Source organism: Tachypleus tridentatus, chromosome 13 (genome assembly GCF_004210375.1).
Source record: "Tachypleus tridentatus isolate NWPU-2018 chromosome 13, ASM421037v1, whole genome shotgun sequence".
Lineage (NCBI taxonomy): Eukaryota > Metazoa > Arthropoda > Merostomata > Xiphosura > Limulidae > Tachypleus > Tachypleus tridentatus.
In genome coordinates this window covers 201,558,241-201,585,977 of record NC_134837.1, presented here as the reverse complement: position 1 = coordinate 201,585,977, position 27,737 = coordinate 201,558,241, and the positions used below count along the sequence as shown (strand labels likewise).

The 27,737-nt window shown below is 32.3% G+C and overlaps 1 protein-coding gene across 1 annotated transcript; it reads left to right on the top strand.

The window, feature by feature from the left end:
• Positions 1-27,175, top strand: Cds (CDP-diacylglycerol synthase). Its single transcript, XM_076475906.1, has 11 exons — positions 1-331; positions 6,128-6,300; positions 12,135-12,231; positions 13,479-13,655; positions 17,459-17,578; positions 19,255-19,337; positions 21,386-21,542; positions 21,759-21,911; positions 22,229-22,360; positions 23,300-23,403; positions 23,552-27,175. Exons 1-11 carry the CDS (start codon positions 206-208, stop codon positions 23,664-23,666), a joined length of 1,437 nt encoding a protein of 478 aa, XP_076332021.1. The 5' UTR covers positions 1-205; the 3' UTR covers positions 23,667-27,175.
• Positions 27,176-27,737: the final 562 nt, after the last annotated feature.

The window sequence follows — 27,737 nt, the reverse complement described above, 5'->3', positions numbered from 1 at the left end:
GTTTATGAAAAGTACAGAGATGTCGCTTTAACCAATGAAGTTTTATAAGTAACTATAAATCACTTGTATAAAGTAAACAGTAGGCTTAAGAGTATATCGTTGTGAGTGTAAAGACATTACGTTGTCTGACAAGTTTCATAACTGATAGGATAACCAATAATTTTTAATTGGTGAATTAACGTATATTCGTTTTTAAAGTTGTAAAATGGCAGAGACAGAATTACGCAAAAGAGCTCAGTCTGAGACTGGGAAAGATGAAGGCTTTAAAAATGAAGATAGAAGGTCAAGCATTGAAGCACAGCAATTTGATTTTGAGGAAAAACAGAAATTGGTGAGTTTGTAACTCACGAAATATATCAGTAATATGAATGACATGGTTTGGTTGGCAAACCAACCAATGAATATAATAATCATACTAAATTTAGTAAAGTTATCAGTATAATTAACAAAACTGTCAAAAGGCAACAACGTTTATTTTTTTATAAATCATTTCAAACGAACATTTTACATTAATAGTGACTGTAATAAGCCACTAGTAATAGTTTTCTTGTAAAGAAGGTTATACTTAATTTTATATTCTATATTAATTATAGGCAATTTGCTGAATGTATTTGACATGATTGATGTCTTATGTAGCAAAAAAATGGTGTTCGTTGTACCTAATAATATGGTAAATATGTGTAGGCCATACTTGTGTGTGTGTATGTATATATATTTCTATCTCGATCGCTTATGGTTATCTGTAGAAGGGTGACAAATATTGAAGAATTTCAGGAAATATGTTTGTACAATACAAAAGTAAACTTATCAAGAAGTAATAACTGATAAAAGACAAATATTAAAAACTCCATATTAGTATTAATTACATGAAACAAGATGAGATCTTAGCCTTTAAATATGCTTATCAACTGATCTTATCACTGATGGATTAAAGTGAATCTAATGTGTCACCAATTTACATATTATGTGTTTCCCATTAAAATCTTTTATAAAAGATCTGTATTATTTTTAATCAATATTTTATAGTTTTAATAACTATGAAAGCCGTCTGTGTTATAATCTCTGTTTTGAACCACATACTTAAGAAATCACCATTTACCTTAAGAATAAATTTCCCAACTTTTAATTATTAGAAATAAAATATGACTTTTGGTGTTTTATAGGCATAAAATATCCGTATTTTTAACAATATGTTCATGTACTGAACATCAGCATATGTATCTACATTATAAAAATAATTACAGCTGCTACTTTTGGATGCTTGTCAGACAAATGTTTTGATTAATTTTAATTATTCCAAGCATGGTTCAATATTAATAGGTTAGAGTTTAATAAAATTAAAGTATAGTATTTTAGAAAAACTATAATTTAAATTTGTTTCAATTTTTATGTTATTTTTGTACTTTGCAAGTTATTTTTCATGGTAAAATAGTTACCAAACATTTATAAAAAGACCGATAACAAGAGGGCAGTTTCTCAAAACTATAGAGAAACTTGAACTAATTATATTCAATATTTGACTAGTCTTTTCTTCATACTTTTTTGATGTTGTATTTTTATTTATGCATGAAGGAAAATAATTTTTATAGTCCAATTATTGTATCAGAAAAGTCAATACTGGCTTAACAGGAGTTGTGTCCAAGTTCTCTATATGTGTTTCTGATGGTAAATTACTGTTGGTCAAGGTTTTTTTGGTCTTGATGGTGTTTTTGTGATCATGATTATGACTTGACTTTCTGGAGGTCATATTTTTTGGAAAGTTACACTCGCTGAATTATGACTTGCATCTGTTCCTTATCTTGTCAATTTGTTATTGTTTAATGTTGCATAGGTGAATTTTCCTGATTCAAAATGGTGAGGAACACACTCACATGTTTCAACAATGAAAATAACAGTTATTCTGTCAGGTCATGAGCTCATCATATCAATACAAAAGATGAAGTAAGCTTTTCTTCTTGAGAGAAATGGATGGATCATTTAGTCATATCGACTTTGTTGTTATTAACTTTGACAGACACAAAGTCAGTTATAATATTTACTTCTTTGCAGTTTACTTAACAGGTGGGTTGTTTATATATGAATATGTTGGTTTGTTGTTTTATTTGCTATGAAACTAATAAGCAAATGATTTCATGAGTAACAGGATTACTTGATAACTCAATAAGTTTTAGTTTTGTTTGATTTTTAACCTTAAATTCCTCTAATTATTGTTATACAGGTGGTCAAGCATTGTGTTGTAGTTAGTACACACTTGGACTGTGAATCTGAGGGTTCCTAGTTTGTGTCCCTCACAGCAGTAACATAATTCACATCTAATGGTGAAATTCCATTCTTCTAACTTACAATAAACTTTTGTTCAAAAGTTTTATTAAAAAACACAAAACATTTTGAAAATTAAGCATGAAACAGAAACCTAGAAAATGTTTTAATTAGTTTTGCAATTATTATAAATATCTTTTTTTTCAAAAGGTTCAATTTTACAGTAGGAAGTCTCATAGGCTAATTTTGTCTAGGACTCTGACTGATGGAGTATTTTCTTGCTTATGGAAGTCTTTTGTTTAGGGTTAAGTAACATTAATCTTAAGAGGTTAGTGTTATCTGTGTTTTATGATAATGTTTTGCCTAATAGTATGAAGAATTACATTGGAAGAGGAATTTTTTTTATATTCCATTTGTCATTATTTTATTGCGTAAGACTTGCTTTTCCACTAGGGTACATAATTTGATAAAATGAACAGTATCTTTATGTATATAATAGTGTATCTGTTAGGTACAAATATTAACAGCATACAAGTTAGATTGTAATTGTCCAAATTCATGCAGTCTTACTAAGCAAGTTAAACTGAGCTTACAAGAAGCCATAGAAATTAAGGTATTTGTGTATAGGATCAACCGTGGTTACACTGTTTAATAAATTAGCTCTCTTTGATCAATAATCTCTTATTTCTTGCAAGTTCAACAGAATATATATTATATCTCATCTTTTGTTGACAGACAGCAACCCACCAAAGTTAAATAATTTGTCATTTTGAAAAAAAAAGCACAATTTCATGATAGACTGTTCATAATATCAACTATGTTCTTGTTTTTATATTTATATCATAAAATTGGTCATAATGTTGATATATGTCCTTGTATTTGTTTTTTTGTCTACATACTTGTAACTACATACTGACAAAGAACTTGCATCACTGTTATATATATAACATTTACAGTGTATGGACTGTTATACAAACATAATTCATATCTGTATCCTGTATCATTTGTGAAATTCTTTGCTAGAGTATAAGTAATTTTTTTTCTTTTTGTTGCTATTGTGGGTGAAAGTTTTTGGGTTTAAATAAATTTAAACAGTGTTAGTACATGTATTGGAGTGACATATTTAATTCATAGCAGTTTAGATCTTTTCAAACACAAACCAAATGTTTAAAACTAAGCCTTTATTATTTAAATATTTTTTTTGAAAAATGATTTTAACCATTATTTGTAGAGATAATTTAATTTAGAAATTAACCAAATAATTTTTCAACTCAGTCATTTAAATGTTTGAAGAATTATATATAGTACTGTTTGTGGAATGGACATTACAACCGGTTCATTTTTGTTGGTCATTGTTATGAATAATTTCTCCATATCTTGCTTCAGGCTGACTCAAACTGGTGCTGTGTTGTTGACAGTTGTAATCTAGCTCTTGCAGTAATGGTACTTAACATTTTAAACTGTAGCATGATAGTTTTGAGTTTTTTGGATGGCATTAAAAAAGAAGTAATAACATTAACTTGTATTATCGACAAATGACTAGAAGCAACTTGGTTAGAGATTTTGTTACTTACAGACAACAACATTCAGTGGAAAGAAATGTAGCATACTGAGAGAAAACCTTATTTTTGAAAGTAAAAAAATATTCAATTTACCCTGTGTGAAGCAGTGTTGTCTTGGAAAGAGTAGTCTGATGGACTCCAGTATGATTTTGGTCATAATAAGAGCCCAAGAGGTTTCTTTATACAAGCTGATATGAGAAGTTTTAATCTCCTTTGATAAATGTAGGAAAACATTTTCATCTCTAGGTGTGAAAATCAAAAACAGAAACAAATCTATTTAAACATGTATGAAGAACTGGTTCACACTTGACAGTAGAAGTGTAATAAAAGTGATTGAACATCAGGTTTAAAGTTTAATATTCTTCAACACTTGATACTTAACAATGGAAAAATAAGGAATTGTATCAAGATTGTACTTTTTAAACTTAAATTTGAACATGGACTAATTAATTTTGAGAGATCGCAGAATAGTTTTATTTATCAACATGTGATTACAATTATCAGTAATATCACATGGTTTGTACACACCTATTGTTGTGATTTGACACTTGTATTAGTAACAAACTCACTAGTAACAGTGTCTATATATATATGGTGTGGGCTTTTCGGTAAAGAAGCTTAGAATGCTAATTATGTTGTATTTTATACAGAAGTCTTAGTTTAGTTTAAGTTAAGAAGTCTGTATGTATTTAACAAGAAAAAATTTAATTTTTGCTTCACATGAAACACTGACTATTAAATTAGTTGGAAAACTACAAGAATTTAATGCAAACTTGCATTAAAGAAAAGTCATTATTAAGTTTGTTTAAACCTGCCTAGTTTCAAAACCTCCCAAGATTCTTTCAAGCTTCCTGACCTTTTGTGTCTTTAAGGGTATTCAAAAGGCCAACGTCATGTAGGTGTTGTTTCCTATCTGTTCTGTCAGAAGACATACAAGTGTATCAAAACTACTTTCTCTAAGTTAAAGACTGACAGTTTGTTCTGTTTACTATGTTTGATTTTACTTTCATTAATGTTTTGGATCGCTGTAATTTGTAAAATGAGGACTTGTAGTAAAGCAGTCTTCATGTTTAAATGAAATATGATGGTGATTGGCTCTTTGGCAGGAATATTGTTATCAAAGATATGCATTTTTATTGGCTGTTCAAAGATATCTTCTTTCATAGTATGTGAGTATCAACATTTGAAAGTAGCTTCTTGTTGATGGCACAAGCACAGAGTGGACTGGTCATCACACTGTAACCATCAACACTAAAGTAATATGCATTACTGTTCTCCAAGTGACCAGTACTATTGACACTGATGTAATATGTGTTTTTATTCTGTGAATTGCACTATTCAGCCAACCTGTATCAGTATTAATATTTGCAATATTTTAAACTTCTGGTTACACAATTGATAATTAAAAATAAACTGAGTGACTAAATAAACACAAGTAAATTATTTCTTACATAGAATAATTCTGTTACACGTGCTTAAGTGTATGTGGAACAAATCTAGCAAGTTTTTTTCTGTGTATGGAACCTGTATGTCAGATTCCCATTTGTGTTTTGTAAATAATATGTAACTTCCAGAAATTTGTGATATTAAGAAGTAACAAACCCTTTTACACTTAGAACTTCTATAAACAAAGATTGTTAGTTAGCTACAAACCTTTGAAACTATTATCAGTTTTGAAACGGTTTGTTTGTAGTTAAGCACAAAGTTTTACAACAGGCTATCTCTGCTGTGTCCACCATGGGTATCAAACCTAGATTCTAATGTTATAGATCTACAGAATTCCTGATGGGCCCTAGGAAGTTCATGAAAACTGTACATAATATTTTAGTTTACCACATATTAAAAGAGAACCTAGCATATACTCGTGCAGAGGAATGTCTTATTAGAATTACTATCTGAATTTTAATGTTTCCAGTGAATTGATTACTGTTTTGTATTACAAAGCTCAGATTACAAGAGTTGCTCTTTTAATTAGAGAAATAAATAAACTAAAAGTTTTATCAGATTGATTTGTATGATGTAGGATTCTTTTCATTTCTTATGATAGTTATATCTCTACAGTTCAGGCATACTGGGCTGTTGTTTACAGTTTGGTCACACAAATATTGATCTGGATATTTCTTTTTATTTTGTATGTATAATTTATTGTTATAATACACTTATTAATTAAGTGAAAGGGAACTGAGTAAACATTTTCAGGAAGCAAAGTATGCAAAATATAATTTGGAGATAAAAGATGTACGTAAATATTAAGCTATATTTATATTACCTGTTATGTTCTAAGTTAATTGTTTTTGTCTACACAGTTCAGTACAACAACAGAAGAAGGTGGGGACTCAAAACCGACTAATGGTGTGGAATCTGATGAAGAAAAGCTTCCTGATGAAACCTCTGTTGAACAGCTGATGAAAGAGTTGCCACAGTCTTCTGATAAAACTGCTGAGATCCTAGACCGTGTTCTTTCCACTTTATCTTCAAGGTACCTTCTAATTGTTTCATGAATTGAACTTGGTGTCTAACAAGACAGCAGGATACTATGTCAATAAGTAACTATACAACCAGCAGCTGTATTACTGCTGTACTGTATGGTATCAGTAACTAACTGTACAACCAGAAGCTGTATTACTGCTGTACTTTACTGTATCAGTAACTCATTCCAAAACACACTTACTATCCGCTGACGATATAGCTTGTGTTTGACATCAACTTTACCTATCTAATCATTGGTATCCCACTCTTGTATACCTCACTTAACTGCCCTTACCAATATCTAATTTGTAAACTTCACCATCCTCATCAATGTGCCCTCTATCCTGTTCTATATTTAAGCACCTCATTTAGCCAATGTGATCAAGTATCTCTCAATGATAGGGGGTTAACTTTCAGTTGGAACCATCCATGTATTAATCAGCTGAGAGACGAAAACACTCATTTGTCCTGCAGTGTTTTCTTTTAGGGCTTCTGAAGTTGCCTTTTTTATTGATTCTATGGATAATTTGGATTCTGTTTTCTGGCACATTTCTTTATTACATTGGTTTCTCATGAATCTGGTTCAGATCCTTCTCCTATTCTTCCATTAATCTTTTTGATTTGTAAGATTATGGGGCTTTACCTTGTTCCATTTGGAGGAGGATTAATTAATTTCTCCTTCCTGATTTTTCTGGTTCAGGCTGGTAGATTTACTGTTTTATTACAGGATAGATATATCTTGTATGTTGCTTGTCTAATTCCTTGCCTTGGATTTCTCCCTCCTGGTGAAAGTACACTTTTTTGATTACTGACATCTTGACATTTGGTCCTGCTATATCCTTGTAGGTCCTTTCTTTCCAAGTCTCTGGCAACTAGAGAAGGGTATACATCCATCTCAACAATTCTTTTGCTGTCTATTCTCACCTGTGCAATCAACTGTAATCTCATAATTTGTTTTAGCCTGTCAGGTCTGGAATTACTGTGACCCACTTTTGTGGTGATCATTTCTCCTAGATTTTCAGTGGAATACTTCAATTTCCATTTCTTTTATCCATTCTAATAGAGGTGTATTTCCAAATATCCATGTTGCATATTTTGGTGTCCCCCTCTGGTCCAGCAGTAAGTCTATGGATTTACAATGTTAACATCAGGGGTTCAATTCCCCTGGTGGACTCGGCAGATAGCTCAATGTGGCTTTGCTATAAAAACACACACACACATATTTTGGTCTTTGCAGGTGAAGTACGTTTTGAGTTATATTTTATCAGATTCAGAACATTTGTTTTTTTGCTGGGCATTTTATTTATCTAGTAGAGGACTTTTTTGGGGCTTATATGCATACTTTTCCCAATGCTTCTTTCTTGCATCCTTTATATGTTCAATCATTTTCTTCTGGCAGTATTCCTTTACTCCATAGCTGTTTTTAGCAACATTTGCTGGATTATAAGGAGGAGGGGGTACTTTTGTCAAAATCTTGTCTTTGTTTTCCCTTACACCTTGCTTTCATCACATCTCACTTTATAGCAAGTGTTGCCCAAGTAGATGTACTTTTCTGAGTCCAATTCCATACTAGCAACCAGTTTGATTATTCTTACTGCTGGTTGCAATAGGCTCTGTAGAAAGGAGGTGTTCTATAAAACCATCTAAGCATTTACCAGATGGTATTAATATGTTATCATGGACTATCACGAGTAAAACTAAAAAGGATTCTGCCTATCACTGCTAGTCATCAGGTTGAATAAATTGGAGTTATTTTGCTTTTAAAAATTTAAGGAACTTGTTTCTCCTATTGCACTGTTTCCAGAGTGGTTTTCTTCAGGACTCTCCAACATGAATTACCCTCCAGATTCTACTCGTGGAACAAGAGAGTCCTTATTACACTCACATTCCAGTCACTGTGGTAATGGACAGAGGCTTCTCCTCCAGAGTGTTGAAGTTTGTTCCTCCACTCTTGGAGATGTGGGTGAAGTTGGGAACCCTCCTACTCAGGTCCCTGCATGTTCTTTCAAGGTGTCACAAGGAGTTGCACCAGCGTTTATGGGAACTTACTCGTTATACCTGTACAGATTTGACACTATGCAACCCAGTTTGAGTGTTCATGTTCCCTCTCTTTGAGCATTGTTTATAGACACAGATCTGCTGTCTCCTTGCAATTCTGAACATGAATTGATCCCATCCTAGGCCCTTGGTTGAGCACAGGTTTCACATTCTATCCATACAATACCATGGTTATGTGAAATTCTCCTTGTTCACTTGGGTGGGGAGTGAAAATGAATGTTAATTTCAGACTGGATGAGTTCTGTTCCTTTGGTTGAGTAAAGCAGATATAATTCCATAAATCTGAGCTTGGAGTGTTGCCTTTTGGATTTCTTTAGGTGGAGGAGGAATTTTATTCTCTTTGGTGTTACTTTTCAGTAATGATTCCAGTGATGTGAAACTCATCACCCCATAGCAACAGGTTGGGATCTAATCATAAGCATGTGTGTTTATGTGCTTATTTGTATACGCTGCTGGCCAAAATCTTAAGGCCAATGAACATAAAGAAAAAATGTGCATTTTGTGTTGTTAGACTCAACCACTTATTTGAGTAGAGCTTCGAAAGATGAAAATAAGAAAAGGGAAAATAAAAATGAAAAACTTTTTTAGCATTTAATAGTGAAAATGTGAACACTATGAAATTAGCCTAAATACTGGCTGGTCAAAAGTTTAAGATCATACTGAAACGAAGTGTTAATCGGTAAACACGTAATGAAATTTAGTCATTTGTGTTCAAGCATTAGCATTGTCAACATCTCCCACTGACATCCTATGGCAAAGGCTAAAACGTGGCAGAATTGTCGAGCTGCAAAAGCAAGGTCTCTCTCAACGTGCCATTGTTGAGATTGGGTGTAGTAAAACTGCTGTTGCAAATTTCTCAAAAGTCCATGAAGGATACGGAATGAGAATTTCAAGTGGTTGGCCCAAGAAGTTTTTGCTGGCATTGAGCAGAAGGATTTGATGGGTTGTCTGGCAAGACATCAGCTGATCGTCAAAGCAGATTAAGGCCCTTACGGATGCAGAATGCAGCTCAAGAACAATAAGACGACATCTACAAGAGAAATACTTTAAAAACTGTAAATGTCTTCAAAGGTGTTATTCTCTTTGGAATTACATACCACATACCTCCTTACATACCACAAAACAGCTCACTAAACCTTTGCTGAGAAGTACCAAATATGGGACATAGAAAAGTAGAAATTTTTGTTCTTTGATGAGAAAAAATTTAACCTGGATGGTCCAGGTGGCTTCCAACGTTACTGGTACGATAAGGATATCCCACCGGAGACATTTTCTACACGACACAGTGGAGGAGGTTCCATCATGATCTGGAGTGCTTTCTCTTTCCATGGAACAATGGAGTTTCAGGTTATACAGGGGCATCAGACAGCAGCTGGCTACATTGGCATATTGGATAGAGTATCCTTACTGACTGAAGGCCCTTGCTTGTGTGGAAATGACTGGATCTTTCAGCAGGACAGCAGTGCAATTCACAATGCCTGCAGGACAAAGGACTTTTTCATGGTGAATAACATGATTCTTTTGGACCATCCAGCATATTTGCCTGAACTGAACCTCATTGAAAATAGTTGGAGGTGGATGGCAAGGGAATTCTATAGAAATGGACGTCAATTCCAAACAGTGCATGATTGTGAAGCCATCTTCACCACTTGGAATAACATTCCAGCCAGCCTTCTGCAAACGTTTGTATCGACCATGCGAAAGCGAATGTTTGCAGTTATTCGCAATGACAGCAGTGCATCTCACTACTGAGACCTCTTGTTGGGCATTTCTTATCCTGTTTAGGACTTTTTTTTGTTATGGTCTTAAACTTTTGACCAGGTAGTATTTAGGCTAATTTCATAGTGTTCACATTTTCTTTATTAAATGATAACAAAGTTTTTTATTTTTATTTTCCTTTTCTTATTTTCATCTTTCAAAGTTCTACTCAAATAAGTGTTTGAGTCTAACAATGCAAAATGCATATTTTTTTTCTTTATGTTCATTGGCCTTAAGATTTTCGCCAGCAGTGTATATGTATAATATTTCAGTCCAATATTCCTAACTACCAATATGAGTAGTGGAACCTCGGCTGTCTGGTGCGGGCTGGTCTATATTGATGATCACTTATACTATTCCGCCCTTAATACAGGAACTAGGTTCCTAGTGAGGAACATACCTGTTTTGGATGAATTGTCATTCCCCCACTAGTGTACTATTTTCTATCTTGATAACATTATTCTATGCAGACACTTTCTGCATGGATCATGCCTGCACCAGCCCCTTTTAAAGGTAGGATTCTAGCTATAGTGCCAGTGGGTGGTAAGTATGTTTTAGAAGTGAACATTTCCACAAACACTCTCCTGCTCTGCCTCTACACTAAGAGCCAGTGTAAGTCTTGTAAAAGTGTGTATGTTATCTAAGTGAGGTACTTGTATATAATACCTGGATAGAGGTACATTTACAAGGGTGGAGAAATTTGCAAATTAAGTATTGCTAAAGGTATTTAACTGGGTTATAAAAGACTTGAGCATGCAAGACCAGTACTTAGATAGGCAAAGCTGATGTCTGAGATACTAAAATGTTAACTTGTACAAATGGAAGCTGTACTACTGTTCGACTGGTAATTTACATTTCTCTGAAACATGTGTAACGATGTATTGGTATGTTACTGAATGCTCATGAGAGACACACATACGTGATGATGTACTGATATATACTACTGCTGCTGGGCTTCTTACAGGAAGCTTAAGCTTTAATGTTTATACGAGCTGAATAGAAAGAAAATAATTCAATGTTGTTGGTCTACTTGTGACAGTAAAACTGTGTTGTTGCAGTAATAAATCATGTAGTAGCACAATGTTGTTGAAGTGGTAGTGACGGTGTACTTGTGACAGTAAAACTGTGTTGTTACAGTAATAAATAGAACATTATACACATTTTGCATCCTACCTACTAATCAACCACCGTTAGAATTTAAATCTTCTGGTGGCTCAATGGTAAGTGTGAGAGCAAACAGTGCAAAGAAATTTGGTTTTAATACCTGTAGTACAAACACAGATAGGCCATTGTGTTGCTTTATGCTTAATAACAAACATATTTTATAAAGATAACTGGTTGAAAAAGTATACAGTACAACTTTATCTTACTGGTTAGGCATAACGAGATTCATATAATTTCTAGTTAATTTATTTATCCCTTAATATTCTCAGGTAAAAGTATTTTCAATTTCAAATGTGTGTATGAACTTAAATCACAATATAACAAAGTAATGTTAACTGATTTGATGGATTTTTTAAAACTTAAATAAATGTACACATTTATATTTACACATATTTTGAATGAAAGAAAAGATGACATAGGACTACTTGTTAGTAATAGATTGGTGGTATGAAGGGTATGCAAAAAAGTAACCTAGGACTACTTGACAGTAATGGATTGGTGGTATGAAGGGTATGCAAAAAAAGTAACCTAGGACTACTTGACAGTAATGGATTGGTGGTATGAAGGGTATGCAAAAAAAGTAACCTAGGACTACTTGACAGTGATGGATTGGTGGTATGAAGGGTATGTAAAAAAAGTAACCTAGGACTACTTGACAGTAATGGATTGGTGGTATGAAAGGTGTGTAAATATAATTACACAAACATATTTTGATGATTTAATGAAGTGTGTTTTCTCTTCTTTATACTGACAATTGACAATGCAGTTGTTGTGGTTGTTGATAATAATTTTTGATCAAAAATAGATTAATAATTTGAATACAGTTTTTACTTATGATTATAATGTTACATTTCTGTCTTGTAGGTGGAGGAATTGGGTGGTGCGAGGAATCTTTACTTGGGTTATGATATTTGGGTTTGGTCTGATCATCTGGCTTGGTCCTCTGATGTTGTTATTCACTGTAAGTACAGTATGCTAACATAAGTTGGCAAACATGAACTTATAAACATAATGGAGTGACTTATTTTAAGGGGGGAACATACTATATAGTTAGACAGAAGAAGACAGAGTGAAGTTCTTTTGAGAGCAACAATATGTTTTCACAAGATAATAAGTTAATTCATTAAGTTGGTTGCTAACTTATACATGTTATTATTGTGTATGACATTACTCCAGAGAGTATGTGTTTGTGTGTACTGTGTAGAAGAATTACACTTCTTAAATTAAATCAAAATCATATGGTGAACTTTAACTTTAACAAGAAATATTTTTGTTTATTACAGCCTTGTGATCTGTACTGTTACTTCTTTTTAAATCAGTTTCAGTAACGACATCCAGTGTTTGATAGTTTCAAATTTTTGTACATATGTTTCATGCAGATTGTGTTTCCTTGGTAAATAATTTAAATGCTAGCTAGCAGTATTCCTTACAATGATGACATTAGTAGGTGCATTCAGTCTCTAAGCTAGTGAAAAAGTATTAGGCTCAAGTTTAGGCTGTGTTTTTATTTTCAATCATAATATGGACAGTTAGTCAAAATTTATAAAAATAAGTTGTACTCGTGAGTTGTGGATCAAAATATTTATATTTGGGTGATAGTAAATTTCTGTGCATTTTATGATGCATTGGTACTATGAGTAAACTTATGGTTCAAGGAATGTATTTCTCTAATGTGAAAGATAACTAAATTACAATGAAAACACATTGTGATATAGTAAAATATCAGAAATGCCAAGTAATATTCAACAATCTTTATCAGGTCGACTATTCTTGAACACTTCAAGTCTGTACTGTATTTCTTTAAAATTCTAAGAAACTGGGTATCATGGTTTCACAGTATAACTTTTGTTCTGCTTTAACTGACATAATATTTCTCAATAATATGAAAAAATTAACAATATATTTATGTGTTATTAGCAATTTATATCAGTATTAATGTGTATAAATCAACATAACATTTCTTTTTGGTCAAGTGACAGGTGTAGTAATTCATAATATTAGTAAGATATATGAAGTGTGAATGAACATTATTGTCTCTTTTAAAAGCATTTAATGATTTATGGTAGTATTAAGATGTATATATTTGTATATTTTTCATAAGATGTATGAAGTGTAAATGAATATTTTTTTGTTTGCTCAAATAAAATGGGAACTTGTACAGTATTAAGATGCACAATTCAACATTTTGTTTTCTTGTTTAAACAACAGACTTTGCTGGTTCAAGTCAAGTGTTTCCACGAGATCATCTCTATTGGCTACATTGTGTATCGTACTCACGATCTACCTTGGTTTCGATCTCTGTCCTGGTATTTTCTTGTCACATCCAACTACTTCCTCTATGGAGAAAGTATGGTCGACTATTTTGGAGTTTTACTGAATAGAGCAGTGAGTACTGTAAGAAGTTTCAAAATGATATCATTACAATGTGAAGAGCTGCCTCAGAATGTGTTGTAACTTGTTTAGTAAATGACTTAGTGTAATTATGGAGTTGTATTATTTGGATAACTTAGATTTTAAAATCAAATCAAAATTGAATTATTAAACTACACCATAAGAATATAGGGAAACTGAATGACAATAAACCATTTGCAAGTACCCACCCCCACACAGACAGACAACATAGACCTGAGCAAACTATCAATTTACTGTCAAGTTAAATAATTGAATATATATTGTTAATATTTCTTTAAAAAAAGAAAGAACAAATATATGTATAACATGAAGCTTTATTAACTAAACTATAACAAAGAATTCCTAGATGGTGTCTTACCTCCCTCACATAATAGCTTATTTCATTCAGTGCTTCCCTCTGTATGTGCAAATGTTTTTGTTCTCAACTACCCTTAAAACTCCCACCATGTTTAATGTGGTTCTGTTACAACTTTGCTTGTAAATAACTATGTAGCAGCCATCCATCAATCGAACCTATTCATGTGACGTCACACATACTTTATGTGCAAGCTAAAAAGTAAACCCTACCATTTTGGAACTAGCAGAGGCAATGTAGTAATCACAGTATAGTTGCTGGTATGGTATTATCCAATTAAGTATTGGAAATGACAATGAGTTGTGGGGCACTTAGTTATACAAACAACCAGATGGAGAATCCAGAGTTTTCACTTTATAGGTTTCCAGAAGTTCCAGTATGGACAGCTGCAGTAAAACATGCAAACCCAAGCAACACTGGTATGGTTTGGATACTGTATTCATACTACTGACTATACAGTTCCCATTGTACATCTGGTTAGTACTAATTGTATGTACAATGTACCTTGCCACAATTATATTACACAGATCTTGATAAAATCTGTAGTTTGTAAATATATAGTGCTCACTCTGATACAGGCCCATACAAGCAGTGCTAGGTGGAAAGGCCCAGTGAGCAATAATAGTTTTACAAGGATGTAACTTCTCAGGACAGGCGGTCTTAAAATCCAAAATTTTTTTGTGTAAGATGTATGGTAACGTATGCTGAAAAAAGTGGACTTGTAATATGGGGGAACTTAAAAACCAATACAGTATGCTGTAGCATATTTAGATTGTAAATTTACCTCTGAGAGAACATAAACAATGGGCCTAGTCACTAAAAATAACATTGTCTTGCTCTTATATAAGCTGGGTGTCTTGTCAGATGTAAATATTGGAGGTGTGACATATTCAACATCAACATTTCATAAACACTTTACTAAAACACTCATTTACTTCTTTATCTGGATTGTTCTTTCTTTCCCAGAATGTCAGTAGCTCATGCTTTTCCTCCCCACCATTCCAATTTCTACTTTCTTTTAGATCCATATAGGCTTCTATATGCAGCTTATTCTCCTTTTTTTTTATTGCCCACATGGTTCCCTTCTGTGGGTCTCTCTTTAAGTTATTCTTTCCGTGGAACCCATTCTTTCACTTTTTACTTTTGTGAGTTGGATTTGTAAACTTATAAGATTGGCATATACACATTTTTATCTTCTGATACCAAAATCTTTACCAGGTGTCATCTTGCCAGATTTGGCACCTTACCTTTTCTCTGGCATCTCATCTTTGTTGTCCTTCAGAAGAGATAATTTAGCCAGATATGTGGAGCACACAGCATGCATTCATTTCCCATTAATTAAAACATATGGCTGTTTCTTTCTGATCTGGATATTGTGTTCCACTTGTTTCCATTCTACACACGATGGGTCAACTGTGAACTGGAAAGTTTACTTTTCTGTCTCCCTTTTCCTTCTACAGGATTATATCCATTTTATAAAGTAGACCCAATCTATGGCAAGTGAGACATGTTCAGGTGTAATTACTAGCTATTAGTCAAAACATCCACACTGTATGGCCTATAACCACTAGAGAATACATGTACCATCTGGAGTACCCCAGGAGCATCACCTGTGATGGGTTGAGGCCTGGAGGCTGGTGTAGCAAAGAGCTGTACCAGGCAAGCTGTAGGGTGGGATGCCCTACCTATAACACACATTGTTGAGATGGGACCTCCCATAAGATTGCTAGTAGGTTCTTCCCACTGTATTTTACTTCATACTTGTGCCCATTCCTGCTGTTTTTTCAGTTGAATAAATCAGGGGTGATCTGGTTTTTCAAATTGTCACTCATTGTGCAGCCTCTGGGATCCAAACAAGTTGTCCCACTTTTTTGTGTGGAACATGAGAGTTCTTAACACTTACCATTCTTTAGGTGTTTGATCATGGAGGCTTCTACCTGCTCAGTCCCATTCAGTAGAATGTAGGGCAGTGATATTCTGTCGATCTTCAAAATGATGTCGCACTCCATGAACACTCAACTGGGTAACTTTTCCATCAATTCCTCCACCTCATCAGTGTGGGATTCTAGCTATTATGTGAATAGAGATAAGATGTTAATATTTTACAACATTAAAATTATATTTCCAATAGCTACTTACCCTCACCTCCTGTCCTTGTTTCTTTTGTGCCTAATTTCAAAGTAAAGATTAGACTAAATATTATAGAAGGAGAAACTTGTATCAGAAGAGTATGTTGTGCTACTATTGGTGGAGGGTTGCCACATGGTTATTTCCAACAGAATTAAGTTAAGTGTGATAGTTAAGTCTAGTGATGAGCAAAAATGTGCACATATAGAGCACAGCACAAATGATAGGAGTGGTAGGTACCAATCAAATATTTTTTGTTTAGGAGAATATTATCATTTCCCATAGGAATACTGACTGTAACAAACAGTTGATGTGTGTAGAGTGAAGCCTTATTAATTAAACTATAACATAAAAATGTTCCACAGCAACAAACAACTGATGTTTGTAAAATGAAGCCTTATTAATTAAGCTATAACATAAAAATATTCCATAGAAACACTGAATGTAAGAAACAACTGATGTGTGTAGAGTGAATTCTTATTAACTAAACTATAACATAAAAATGTTCCACAGAAACACTGAATGTAAGAAACAGTTGATGTGTGTAGAGTGAAGCCTTATTAACTAAACTATAATATAAAAATATTTGACAGAAACATGGAATATAATAAGGAACTGAAACATATAGAGTGAAACTTTGTGATTCAGAGTTTTTATGTAATAAAGAAAACATGAAGTAGATTAATATGAATCTTAAGAACTTGAAAATTTGTATTAGCAGATTTTCATAGATATTTAACATCCAAATAAAATATATAAATTTCACTACAGTTGACTGTTTATGTAAGAGAAGTATATTTGAGTCATAGTTATGTTGGTACACTCAGTATACTGAACATAAGGAGCTCTAGAAGGTTATCGTGACTGATTTTTAACAAGTTTAATGTGATATTTGAATTGTATATCTGACCTCTTGGAGGTTATCATGACTGATTTTGAATGAGTTTAATGGGACATTTGAATTGTATATATGCTACTGATTTATTTATCTGATCAACATTTATAAGTTGAACTTGTTGAATTATCAGTTTTTAAATGTTTTACACGCAATCTACATTGTGTATGTAAGTTACAAGTGTTACGAATTATTGACAGTTTTAGTGAGTTCCATAAATAAGTGAATGTTTTTTTTTTCATCTGAAGATGTTTAACAAAGGAGTAAATTTCTTCAAGATATTTTTTGAACGACTGTGTATTCTATTGTGAATATTAGGAACACATATTGTCTGTTTTAATGATTTGAATATCAGGAACACATTATTTTATTAATGTTTTTTTGGTTTTGTTCTTTCAGGATCTTATGAAGCCTTTGGTGACTTATCACAGATTTATTTCATTCAGTTTGTACATTGTTGGGTTTGTGTGGTTTGTGCTCAGCCTGGTCAAGAAATATTACCTCAAACAGTTTTCTCTGGTACATTTCTTATTGTTAATTTTCTAATTTGATGTTTGGTCATGAAACAAGGGAAAATTAGGAAATTTGATATATTGTATATATAATTAAAAAATACACTGCAACCATATATTATGGGACTCATGAAAGTGGCTTATCAAAGCACACTTCCACGATCCCCTGGGAATAGAAATAGTGAATATACCAAATAAATGAGGGGTTAATATTGAGGGGCATGTCTTGTACTTTTCATTAATATTCAATCCTCGTCATGTTAAAACAGCAGATTTGTGTTTGTTTGTTTACCTGTTGTCTGATGTGTAACCTTATAATCCATTCTCAATGAACTACTGTTTATTTAGGTTTTGTCATTGAAATTTTCAACGATATTTATTGGACCTATAAATGATAATTTTTCCTATTAGTTGGGAGTTTGGTAGAACAGTTTGATTTAATGCTAATACAGATATCAGATATTGGGAGTTTGGTAGAACAGTTTGATTTAATGCTAATACAGATGTCAGATATTGGGAGTTTGGTAGAACAGTTTGATTTAATGCTAATACAGATGTCAGATATTGGGAGTTTGGTAGAACAGTTTGATTTAATGCTAATACAGATGTCAGATATTGGGAGTTTGGTAGAACAGTTTGATTTAATGCTAATACAGATGTCAGATATTGGGAGTTTGGTAGAACAGTTTGATTTAATGCTAATACAGATGTCAGATATTGGGAGTTTGGTAGAACAGTTTGATTTAATGCTAATACAGATGTCAGATATTGGGAGTTTGGTAGAACAGTTTGATTTAATGCTAATACAGATGTCAGATATTGGGAGTTTTGTAGAACACTTTGATTTAATGCTAATACAGATGTCAGATATTGGGAGTTTGGTAGAACAATTTGATCTAATGGTAATCAGATGTCAGACATTGGTAGACCAATGTGAATGATCTAATGGTAATACAGATGTCAGATGTTGGTAGACCAATGTGAATGATCTAATGGTAATACAGATTTCAGATGTTGGTAGACCAATGTGAATGATCTAATGGTAATACAGATGTCAGACGTTGGTAGACCAATGTGAATGATCTAATGGTAATACAGATGTCAGACGTTGGTAGACCAATGTGAATGATCTAATGGTATTACAGATGTCAGACGTTGGTCGACCATTGTGAATGTTTTAATGGTAATACAGATATTGGGAGTTTGGTAAAACAATTTGATTTAATGGCAAAACTGGCATCAGACATTGGTGGAACAACAGGAATGTTCTAGTGGTAAAACTGGCATCAGAGACTGGTGGAACAACGGGAATGTTTAGTGATAATACAGGTGTCAGAGGCTGGTGGAACAACGGGAATGTTTAGTGGTAATACAGGTGTCAGAGGCTGGTGGAACAACGGGAATGTTCTAGTGGTAATACAGGTGTCAGATGCTGGTGGAACAACGAGAATGTTCTAGTGGTAACACAGATATCAGAATTTTATCTGATACTTTAGGTTAAAAAAGATGTTTTTATTCAAAAATGTGAGAAAAGATTATTAGATTTGTGAATAATTTAAGAATAACCATTTAACTGTTGCTTGAAGGACAAGATTTATCATAATTATAATATATAAATTTTATAAGTATTTTGTGCTGTGATGAAGACAACAAAAAAGATTGTATGGTAAACAAACTTTGCAGTTTGCTTGGACCCACGTTACTTTGTTGATTGTGGTGACCCAGTCATACCTGATCATGCAAAACCTGTTTGAGGGGCTTATTTGGTAAGTGAATTTTTTTTTAGATACAACATCCAATACTTGTTTGTTTGAAAGTTAGATAAAAAACAAATCACCTGTTAGGTTTTATTCCCTACACTTGAAAGCACTTCTAATTCTACCATATTCCTAGTTTATAGCTGAAAGCACTTCTAGCTATCATATTTTTAGTGTATAGTTGAAAATACTTATACTTCTAGTGTATTATTTTTATAGAAAATACATAATAGTGAGAATACATTTCCAAGAATCATAGTCCTACTTTAAGGTAACACTGACCCTTCAAATTAGGTTAATTTACATGCTGAGGAAACACTTCTTATAACCTTAAAGTTGAACACAAAAGTTTGATGTCACAATCTGTAAAATGTATACCTAATAAAGAAACACAACATAACTTTACCGAGGAATGATAAAAACATGAAAACTGTTACACACGTTTTTTGTGAACATCATCACAGCTTGGATTAAAAACTTGACACATTTTTCTGCAGTGTTAATAAGCTGTGAATGATTAATATTAAATTGTCTTTGTTAGTGGTTACTAGACTTGTAAAAAGATAATGGAAAAGATTAAAAACTTGACACATTTTTCTGCAGTGTTAATAAGCTGTGAATGATTAATATTAAATTGTCTTTGTTAGTGGTTACTAGACTTGTAAAAAGATAATCGGCAAAGATTTTTAAATTCAAACTATGGAAGAAAGTCGTATTAACAAGTGAAGTGTAAATGTAATAAAAACAAACTAGGCTCATTTTTAATTACTTAGTGAGGTTAAGTAGTGAATACCTCAAGACAAATGAAAGACATTTGAAATCTTGTGGTGCTCTGTAGAGGTCAGTACTATTCTAAACTTACAGTTACTGATTTGAAAACTTTAAAATACATTCTTCATTGTACAAAATATAAAATCTGATGGTTTATTCTCCTCAACACTAGCTTTAAGTTTAGACTCAACATCTAATTTGTGGATTAAACAAAATCTGTTTACGTAGCTGTAGTTACTAACCACTTCATTCTTTAGAACAATGTTACATTTCTCCTTCCTGTAGTTCAAGTGGCAGTGTTATTGTTATGATGACAGTAAACTTACTCACTTCACTGATATTATAGCTATCAAATATTGAAGGTCAGTTTGGAAATAGATCAATCAGTATGTATCAAGTGAAAGATTTTAAGTTTCATGCTTGTGATAGCAATGAGATGTGTCTACATCTTATTAGAAGTTTTTTTTAAATGGAAAAACAAGTGATTAAGAGTAGGTTTCATTGGTGGAGGTGTCTTTGCAGTAATTATTGTAACTATGGTATTAAAATGTTAGTGTTTGCATAAAAGTGTTGGTTGTTAAAAAGATGTGTATATTATTCATTCACTTTCAAAACTTTTTTCCACAACTGATGTAAGACTAATGGGTCTATAATTATTGGTACAATTTTTATCACCTCCCTTGAAAAGAAGAGTTACATTAGTTAACTACTAGTCCTCTGGTACATACCTACTATTTAAGGACTAACAAGAAATTGTAGTAAGTGGCTCACATATCCAATCTGTAATCTATTTCAAAATCTTTGGACAAATATCACCTAGCCCAGAAGTCTTGTTTGTTTCTTAATAATCTCAGAAGTAACGTGATTACCGTTTCCATCCATCAACTGTTCAGAATGAGTAATATTGTTTAGATATTGAAGAAAAGGTTGACTGTATTAACCCAGCTATTCCATAATGTCAGATGTTAACCTTGTGGCATTATACCTTAATGACACTACAAACATTCTGTTTACCCTTAAAGTACTGAAAGAATACTTTACTGATAATTTACACAGTTGTAGCCAACTCTTCTTTCATATACTGTTTGACCAGCTTGCTTGATCTTCTGTACTCTTCCAATCACAGCAGTCAATTTAAGTTTCTTGTATTTTATCCTTTATACATGTGTGAGGCAACTTTTATTTTAATATTGTTCTATTTCATAAGGATTTCAACCTTATGAAACTAGTGCCCACCATGAAAGAATTAACAACTCTGTAACTATCATATGGTAATCTTTTTGTAGGTTCATTGTTCCAGTCTCAATGATTATATGTAATGATGTTATGGCATACATATTTGGATTTTTCTTTGGGAAAACACCACTGATTAAACTATCACCTAAGAAAACTTGGGAGGGTTTCATTGGTGGAGCTGTTTCTACAGTGATCATAGGAACTATTGTAAGTACGAAAAAAATCTGTTTAACTGTTTCTTGTTTGTTTTTATTATGCTACTACTAGCTGCTTAGTTTTATTCACTTAGTGTAGATTAAAATGTTAATTATTTTTTTTATAAATACTTTGTTTGGCCATTTTATAATTTATCAGTGTCACATCTGGCCTGAAGTTTTATTCAGGCAGTGTGACAGATAATAGTTTTCACGTTTTCTTTTTCAGATGTCTCATTTCTTGTGTCAGTTCAAGTACTTTGTATGCCCAATCGAATACTCGGCAGAACTGGAGAAAATGACAATAGACTGTAGTCCATCGTCATTATTTCTGCCTCATGTGTATAACTTTCCTGTCTGGGTTCAAGGTATTTGTGGAGTAGTGAGTTTCAGTTTGTAGATTAATATCTAGCAAGGTAACAGTTTTGTATTATGTGAATTTTATATTTTGTCTGTGTAAAAGCAATTATACCATAAATCAGTGGATTTTAGAATGTGTGTATTGTATGTGAATGTTTCTAAATGTATAATACATTTGTTGTTGGAAGTACTGTTGTATATATTCCTCTGTCTGCTATTACCTTCATAGCTTCAAGATATTTCTACCATACATTTACAGGATCATCAGGTGTTTTACATATTTTAGTATCCAGCAAACCAATTCTGTAAACTTTAATAAATCTAATTTTTCTTTTTAAGTTGGGGCTGCCAAAGACAATCAGTTTATACCCGTTTGTGCTTCATTCATTGGCCCTCTCTCTCTTCAGCTCTATCATTGGACCATTTGGAGGATTTTTTGCTAGTGGTTTTAAGAGAGCTTTTAAAGTTAAGGTATGGAACTTTTTGTTTGTTCAGTATAAGACATAGTCAATTAACAAAACATTGGACAGCAACAGGCATGGAACTCTAACTTTGCCCAATGTAAGTTCATAATGTGTTGAAATGTATTCACTAACTTCATAAACATATCCTGTTTAATTTGAATTTTTTTTAAACATAGGTGGGCTGATAAATAAACTATGTAAAATGATGGTTAAATATATATGTAACATTGTTGGTAGGAGTACAAGTGATATCTTGTGATTAGGTCAGACGCTTCAGGCTCTGTGGTGACATAACTCTCCACTAATTATTTACAGGACATTCTATACCTAAACCCTGCAATGCACTATGAGGTTTTAGGTAACTTGGATGTATTTCACGCATGCTAATAAACTGATCAAACAATGAAATTCTTGAGTAAGCAAAAGACAAAAATTTATCTCTCAATGATCAATGTATAGTTATATTATCAGCTTACAAATGTTTCATAAAATGTTATCAATTGCCTACTAGGATTTGAAAAACAAACTTTTATGTACTAGCTTATTACATAAATGTTATAGTTATTGTAGAAGACCCAGTATGTTCTGTTATAGTTCATCTGTGGGAGTAACACTTACATTGTTACTTTCTGATAAAAAAGTTATTGTCCAAACCCAGTAAACAGATAAACGTTTTTCTACTTTTATTCTTTAGATTCAAGTTTAGTATTCTGATACATTTTCCCTTTAAAACTGGATTCCGTTATGAAAGTTTTTTTCCTTAGGAGATGAGTTGTCAGCCAAAAACATACCTTGACATGTGCAATGAATCCATAGAATATACTTTTTAACTGGGTATTTTATGGTGCTTTAGGGTATAAGTAACAAATCATTTTTAAATTATAACTTGGGACAACTTGGATAGTAAAGATACAGAGTATACGTTTATCCACTTTTGATGACCTAGGACTTTGGAGACATCATTCCTGGACATGGAGGAATCATGGATAGGTTTGATTGCCAGTTCCTGATGGCTACCTTTGTGAATGTTTACATCCACAGTTTTATCAGGTATGTTAAAGTTGACATACACCTCTTTAGAACATAATGATTAGTTTCTATATACATAAGCATTCTACCTCATCTTTCAAAGTTTGTTTTTATATTTGTGGGTAGTATGTTAAAAAATATCTACATTAATGAAAAATTGTATCTCTAGGGCTCCAAATCCTCAGAAGCTGATCCATCAGTTGTACAACTTGAAGCCAGAAGAACAGCTGTACATTTTTAACAGTCTCAAAGACTCGCTGACTGCTCAAGGTCTCCTTCCCTGAACTGTTATCATCCTGTTTCCTAGCTTTTTGTTGTTGTTAGTACAAATTAGAGCTAGTCATTTAATGTATATGTGTAAATTGTTGGGCTTAGTTCTTCTGCAATTACTGTACTACAAGTTGTGTTGATGTTTGTGTGTGTATGTGTGGAAGACAGACTGTGTATAAACAAAATTACTATTGTTACAAACTGGATAGGGAAGGATTAGAATGGTTATTTTATTCAGTACCTACAGGCCCAGATCATTGTAGTATTAAGTTTTACACACAGAGAATATTTGTGACAAAACAAAAATAAACTATCTTGGAGCTAGGATTAAGATTTGCACTTGTTGGAAATCTCAAAAAGTAGTAACTGTTGTTGGATCCAGTGAAGTTATTAATAAATCAAACTCCCGTTACAATAATAAAATCTTTTAAATGTTTTTGGTGTAACAAAAAGTTAAACATGTGCAGTATCATAAGATCTGTGGTACTTGTTTTACTGACAAATCAGGTAACGGTCGGTAAGTTATCTTCTAGCATCATGAAGTGAAAGAATTTTGTGGGTGTTCTTCAAATAATTATATTTTAAAGTAAGTTTTAACTTGTATAGCCTTCCTAATATACATGTTATTTCTGTGAGTAAGTGGTATTAATGATTGTCATTATAAGGGATAGGAAGTGTTGATTGTGGAATGTGCCAACCATTGGTTATTTTAATCAAATTATACACACAAGTCCCACCATGCTGACATTTTTAGTTTTATATAAGTTCATTATTCACAAGTAGGTTGCTACATATTAACACATTTATCTTGGAGCTTTTGGTATGGTGTTAGGGTTAGTTTTTTCGTTGTGTTGTACAATGTTTGACCATTTTCTTAACTTTTAATTACATTGATTTTATGTACAATTCTTGCTTTATTATGAACAACATAATTCTTTTAATTGAAGTAATAAGAAGTCTAAACTGAAGGAACTAGTTTTAAACTTTATTTTTATGACCATATTAGGGGTTTAATTGTGTAATGTTCACTGAAAACATACAATACATACTTTGAAGTAGTACTGTAACGAAACTGTTAAACATTTATCAATCCAGGTCAAAACTGCACTGTGTATAGAAACAAAAATTAAAGTAAACTGTGTTAGTGAAACATGAACAAAGGTCGGACAAAGAAACTTGTCCAAAAGTGGACACAACATCGTGAAACAAGAAGAAAGAACGGTTTACATAAAGTAGTTTCATCCATGCATGTTAGATATAATCATGTTCAGTATTGTGATGGGAAGTAACTATTTTTTTAAAGTACATAGCAGTTTTTGTAAGGTTAGACAGTAGTTTATTTGATTTTCTTTTGTAGGCCTACCTCAGGTCAATGAATTCTGTAACAAACATTACGTTATTTGAGGTTAAGACACTTTCATTCAATATGATAGGACTAAGGAGGTATTGTGTATATTAAAATATTACAGAAACAAATATCTGTTCAACGATACAAGTTATAACACTGGGTCATCTTCAGGTAAATTACACCCATATAATTTTTATGATGATGACCCAACATATTGGAATTTGCTTTTAAAAAATGTTTACACTTTTTTTTAATGACAAATTAATCTGTATTCCCAGATAAATTTGGATTTATTGTACTGGTTAAAGAACAAATATAAAATTCTCCTCCTGAATTCTCTGTACAGCTGTTGGAACCACAGTGTATAAAAAATGTGAAACCTTCTTCAAAAATACCACTTTTAGTAATAAGTACACAATACACAGGTATTGAAACCCAAGACACAACAATGAGTCTGTTAAATTTAAGCTTGAGAAAGAGCATTGCAAACTTCAGTAGTAACTATAGTACCTTAGATATAATAACAGTAGTTATTTAAAAACAAGTGAGTGGGTTTGTAACTTGCAGGTTTTATTAATAACTACTGACAAGGCTGCTGCAGTCAAATTGACTATTTCTATTATAGAACAACAAAAGCTTTCTTAAGGATGTTGTGAATATAGAGTTAATGTTTATTTTCACTTGAGTTATTGTAATGAAATGCATATAACCACAGAAATTAAACTTGTCCTGATTTAAAATACCAATGTCTCAGAAGAAGCTTATTACCAGTATGAACTTGTAATTAACCCGTGTAATAATATTTTGTTTTCATACACCATTACACTTGGTTACTGTTTTTTATTAGCTTAATGTTTGAGCAATTAAGTTACTGAAAATATCGTTACTACTGTTTTAGTTTTGTTTGCAAGGTTTTGCCGTTCTATTGATACTATTTGTGAAAATTGTGTGAGTTTGAAAGATAAATCTAATAAATTGAATGACATATTACTTTGAGAAACCACTTGTCAGTGAACAGATTATTTTAAAAAGTGAAATGTAGAGATTTAGGAATGTCTTTTTAGATCTGCTTGCTTCTTTAAGAAGTATTTGTTACAAGTTTCAATGACATACCTGGGTTGTATCTTTTTTACATAGATTCTTAACACAAAATGTCCACCACTGAACATGTGTCCTATTACAAATATTAGAATATTTCATTCTAGTTCTCAAATACAAATCTGTAGAAAGTTTTTTTTAATGTTCTATACTCATTTCTACAACAATTTTTTTGGCTAATAGGGTATTCTGTTTTGTTCAGATGAATATTGAGTTTTCTTATTTAAACAGGTAGTCAAATACAAAATCTTTGTAAAAGCTACATTAAAAATATGTTATGCTCATAAAATAAGAAATTATCCTGCAAATAATGTTTAGAAACTTTAAATTTGAGTTTTTTTATTTAATTACTGTAAGGAAAATAAACCAACTAATTTGTCTAAAGTTCCTCACTAATTGTTGGAGTGAAGGTTATGAATTTTAATTTAAAGAATACAAGTAATATCTCACTTCATTGATAATATGAACGTTGTTTATAAAATAATTGAAACACAACATTATAAAAAAGTATGTGGGGTCCAGATGTGTATATAGATATAGGTTGAAAAAAATTCCAATTCATAATTTCCCAGTGCATATATATATCATGAGTGGATTGAATTGTTTGATGGTTTCTGAATGTAGTAGTTATTTAAGGTAGAAACTGTTTTAATAGCTTTTTATAAGAAGTTTAGCAGTTAATAAAAATGAAAGTTTTGATGTCTGTCAGCCTTCAACCTGTAATTAAATATACTTAGTAGTTGAAAATATCAGAGTTAGAAGTAATATGTTAGATTTATTATTTACTATTTAATCAAAATCATCTTAATTGAATACTCTGTTATCAAATATTGATTATCTCAATTTTCTCTCTCTCAAAATAGTGTGGCAACTAGTAGTCAGTTCTTTTCTAGTTTCAGGCACCACTTCAGAATTAAAGATTTATTAATTGTGTTCACCTGTCAGAGATCTGTTTTCTGCTGTATTTTCACTTTTTTTCCTACATGACTCTTAAACTTTTGCAAATTTCATTATGTATTTTTTTTATTGTTTGCATCAAGATCTATGAAAAATAAATGTATTGTTTTGTTTGTGAAAGCTCCCTCTATATTAGTATTTCACTGAAAATAATCTCAATAAATTACAATAATTGTGTACAATTTTTATGCTAGACTACCCAACTATGTGCTTTAGTATCAGTGTTTACCTACTTCTGTATTTGCCTGAAAAATGTTCAAGTGATGTTTTTCTATATGTGCTTTATTGTCAGTGTTTACCTACTTCTGTATTTGCCTGAAAAATGTTCAAGTGATGTTTGCCCTAGTATCACAGTTGAACATGCAAGGTTGGAATGTGTCTTCTTTACGTGGATTTGGACTTGATGATATTCCTGATGAGACTAAAGTGATCAGGAAACTTTAGAATCGAATTAGAAGAGAACAAAACATTTTGAAGCCAAAGGACTGGTACAAATAATTCTTTCTCTCTCAGTTTAAGTTTGTTCAGTGATTGACAGATCTAAGTACTACTGATCAAATGTTGAATAACATGTTTTAACAAAGTCTACAGCATGACCAAGATGTCACAAACATTTTAAAACATCGTAAACCAAGGTCCAAATAAAAAGACTCCCAGCTGAAATAGCTAAGCTTTGAAAAGA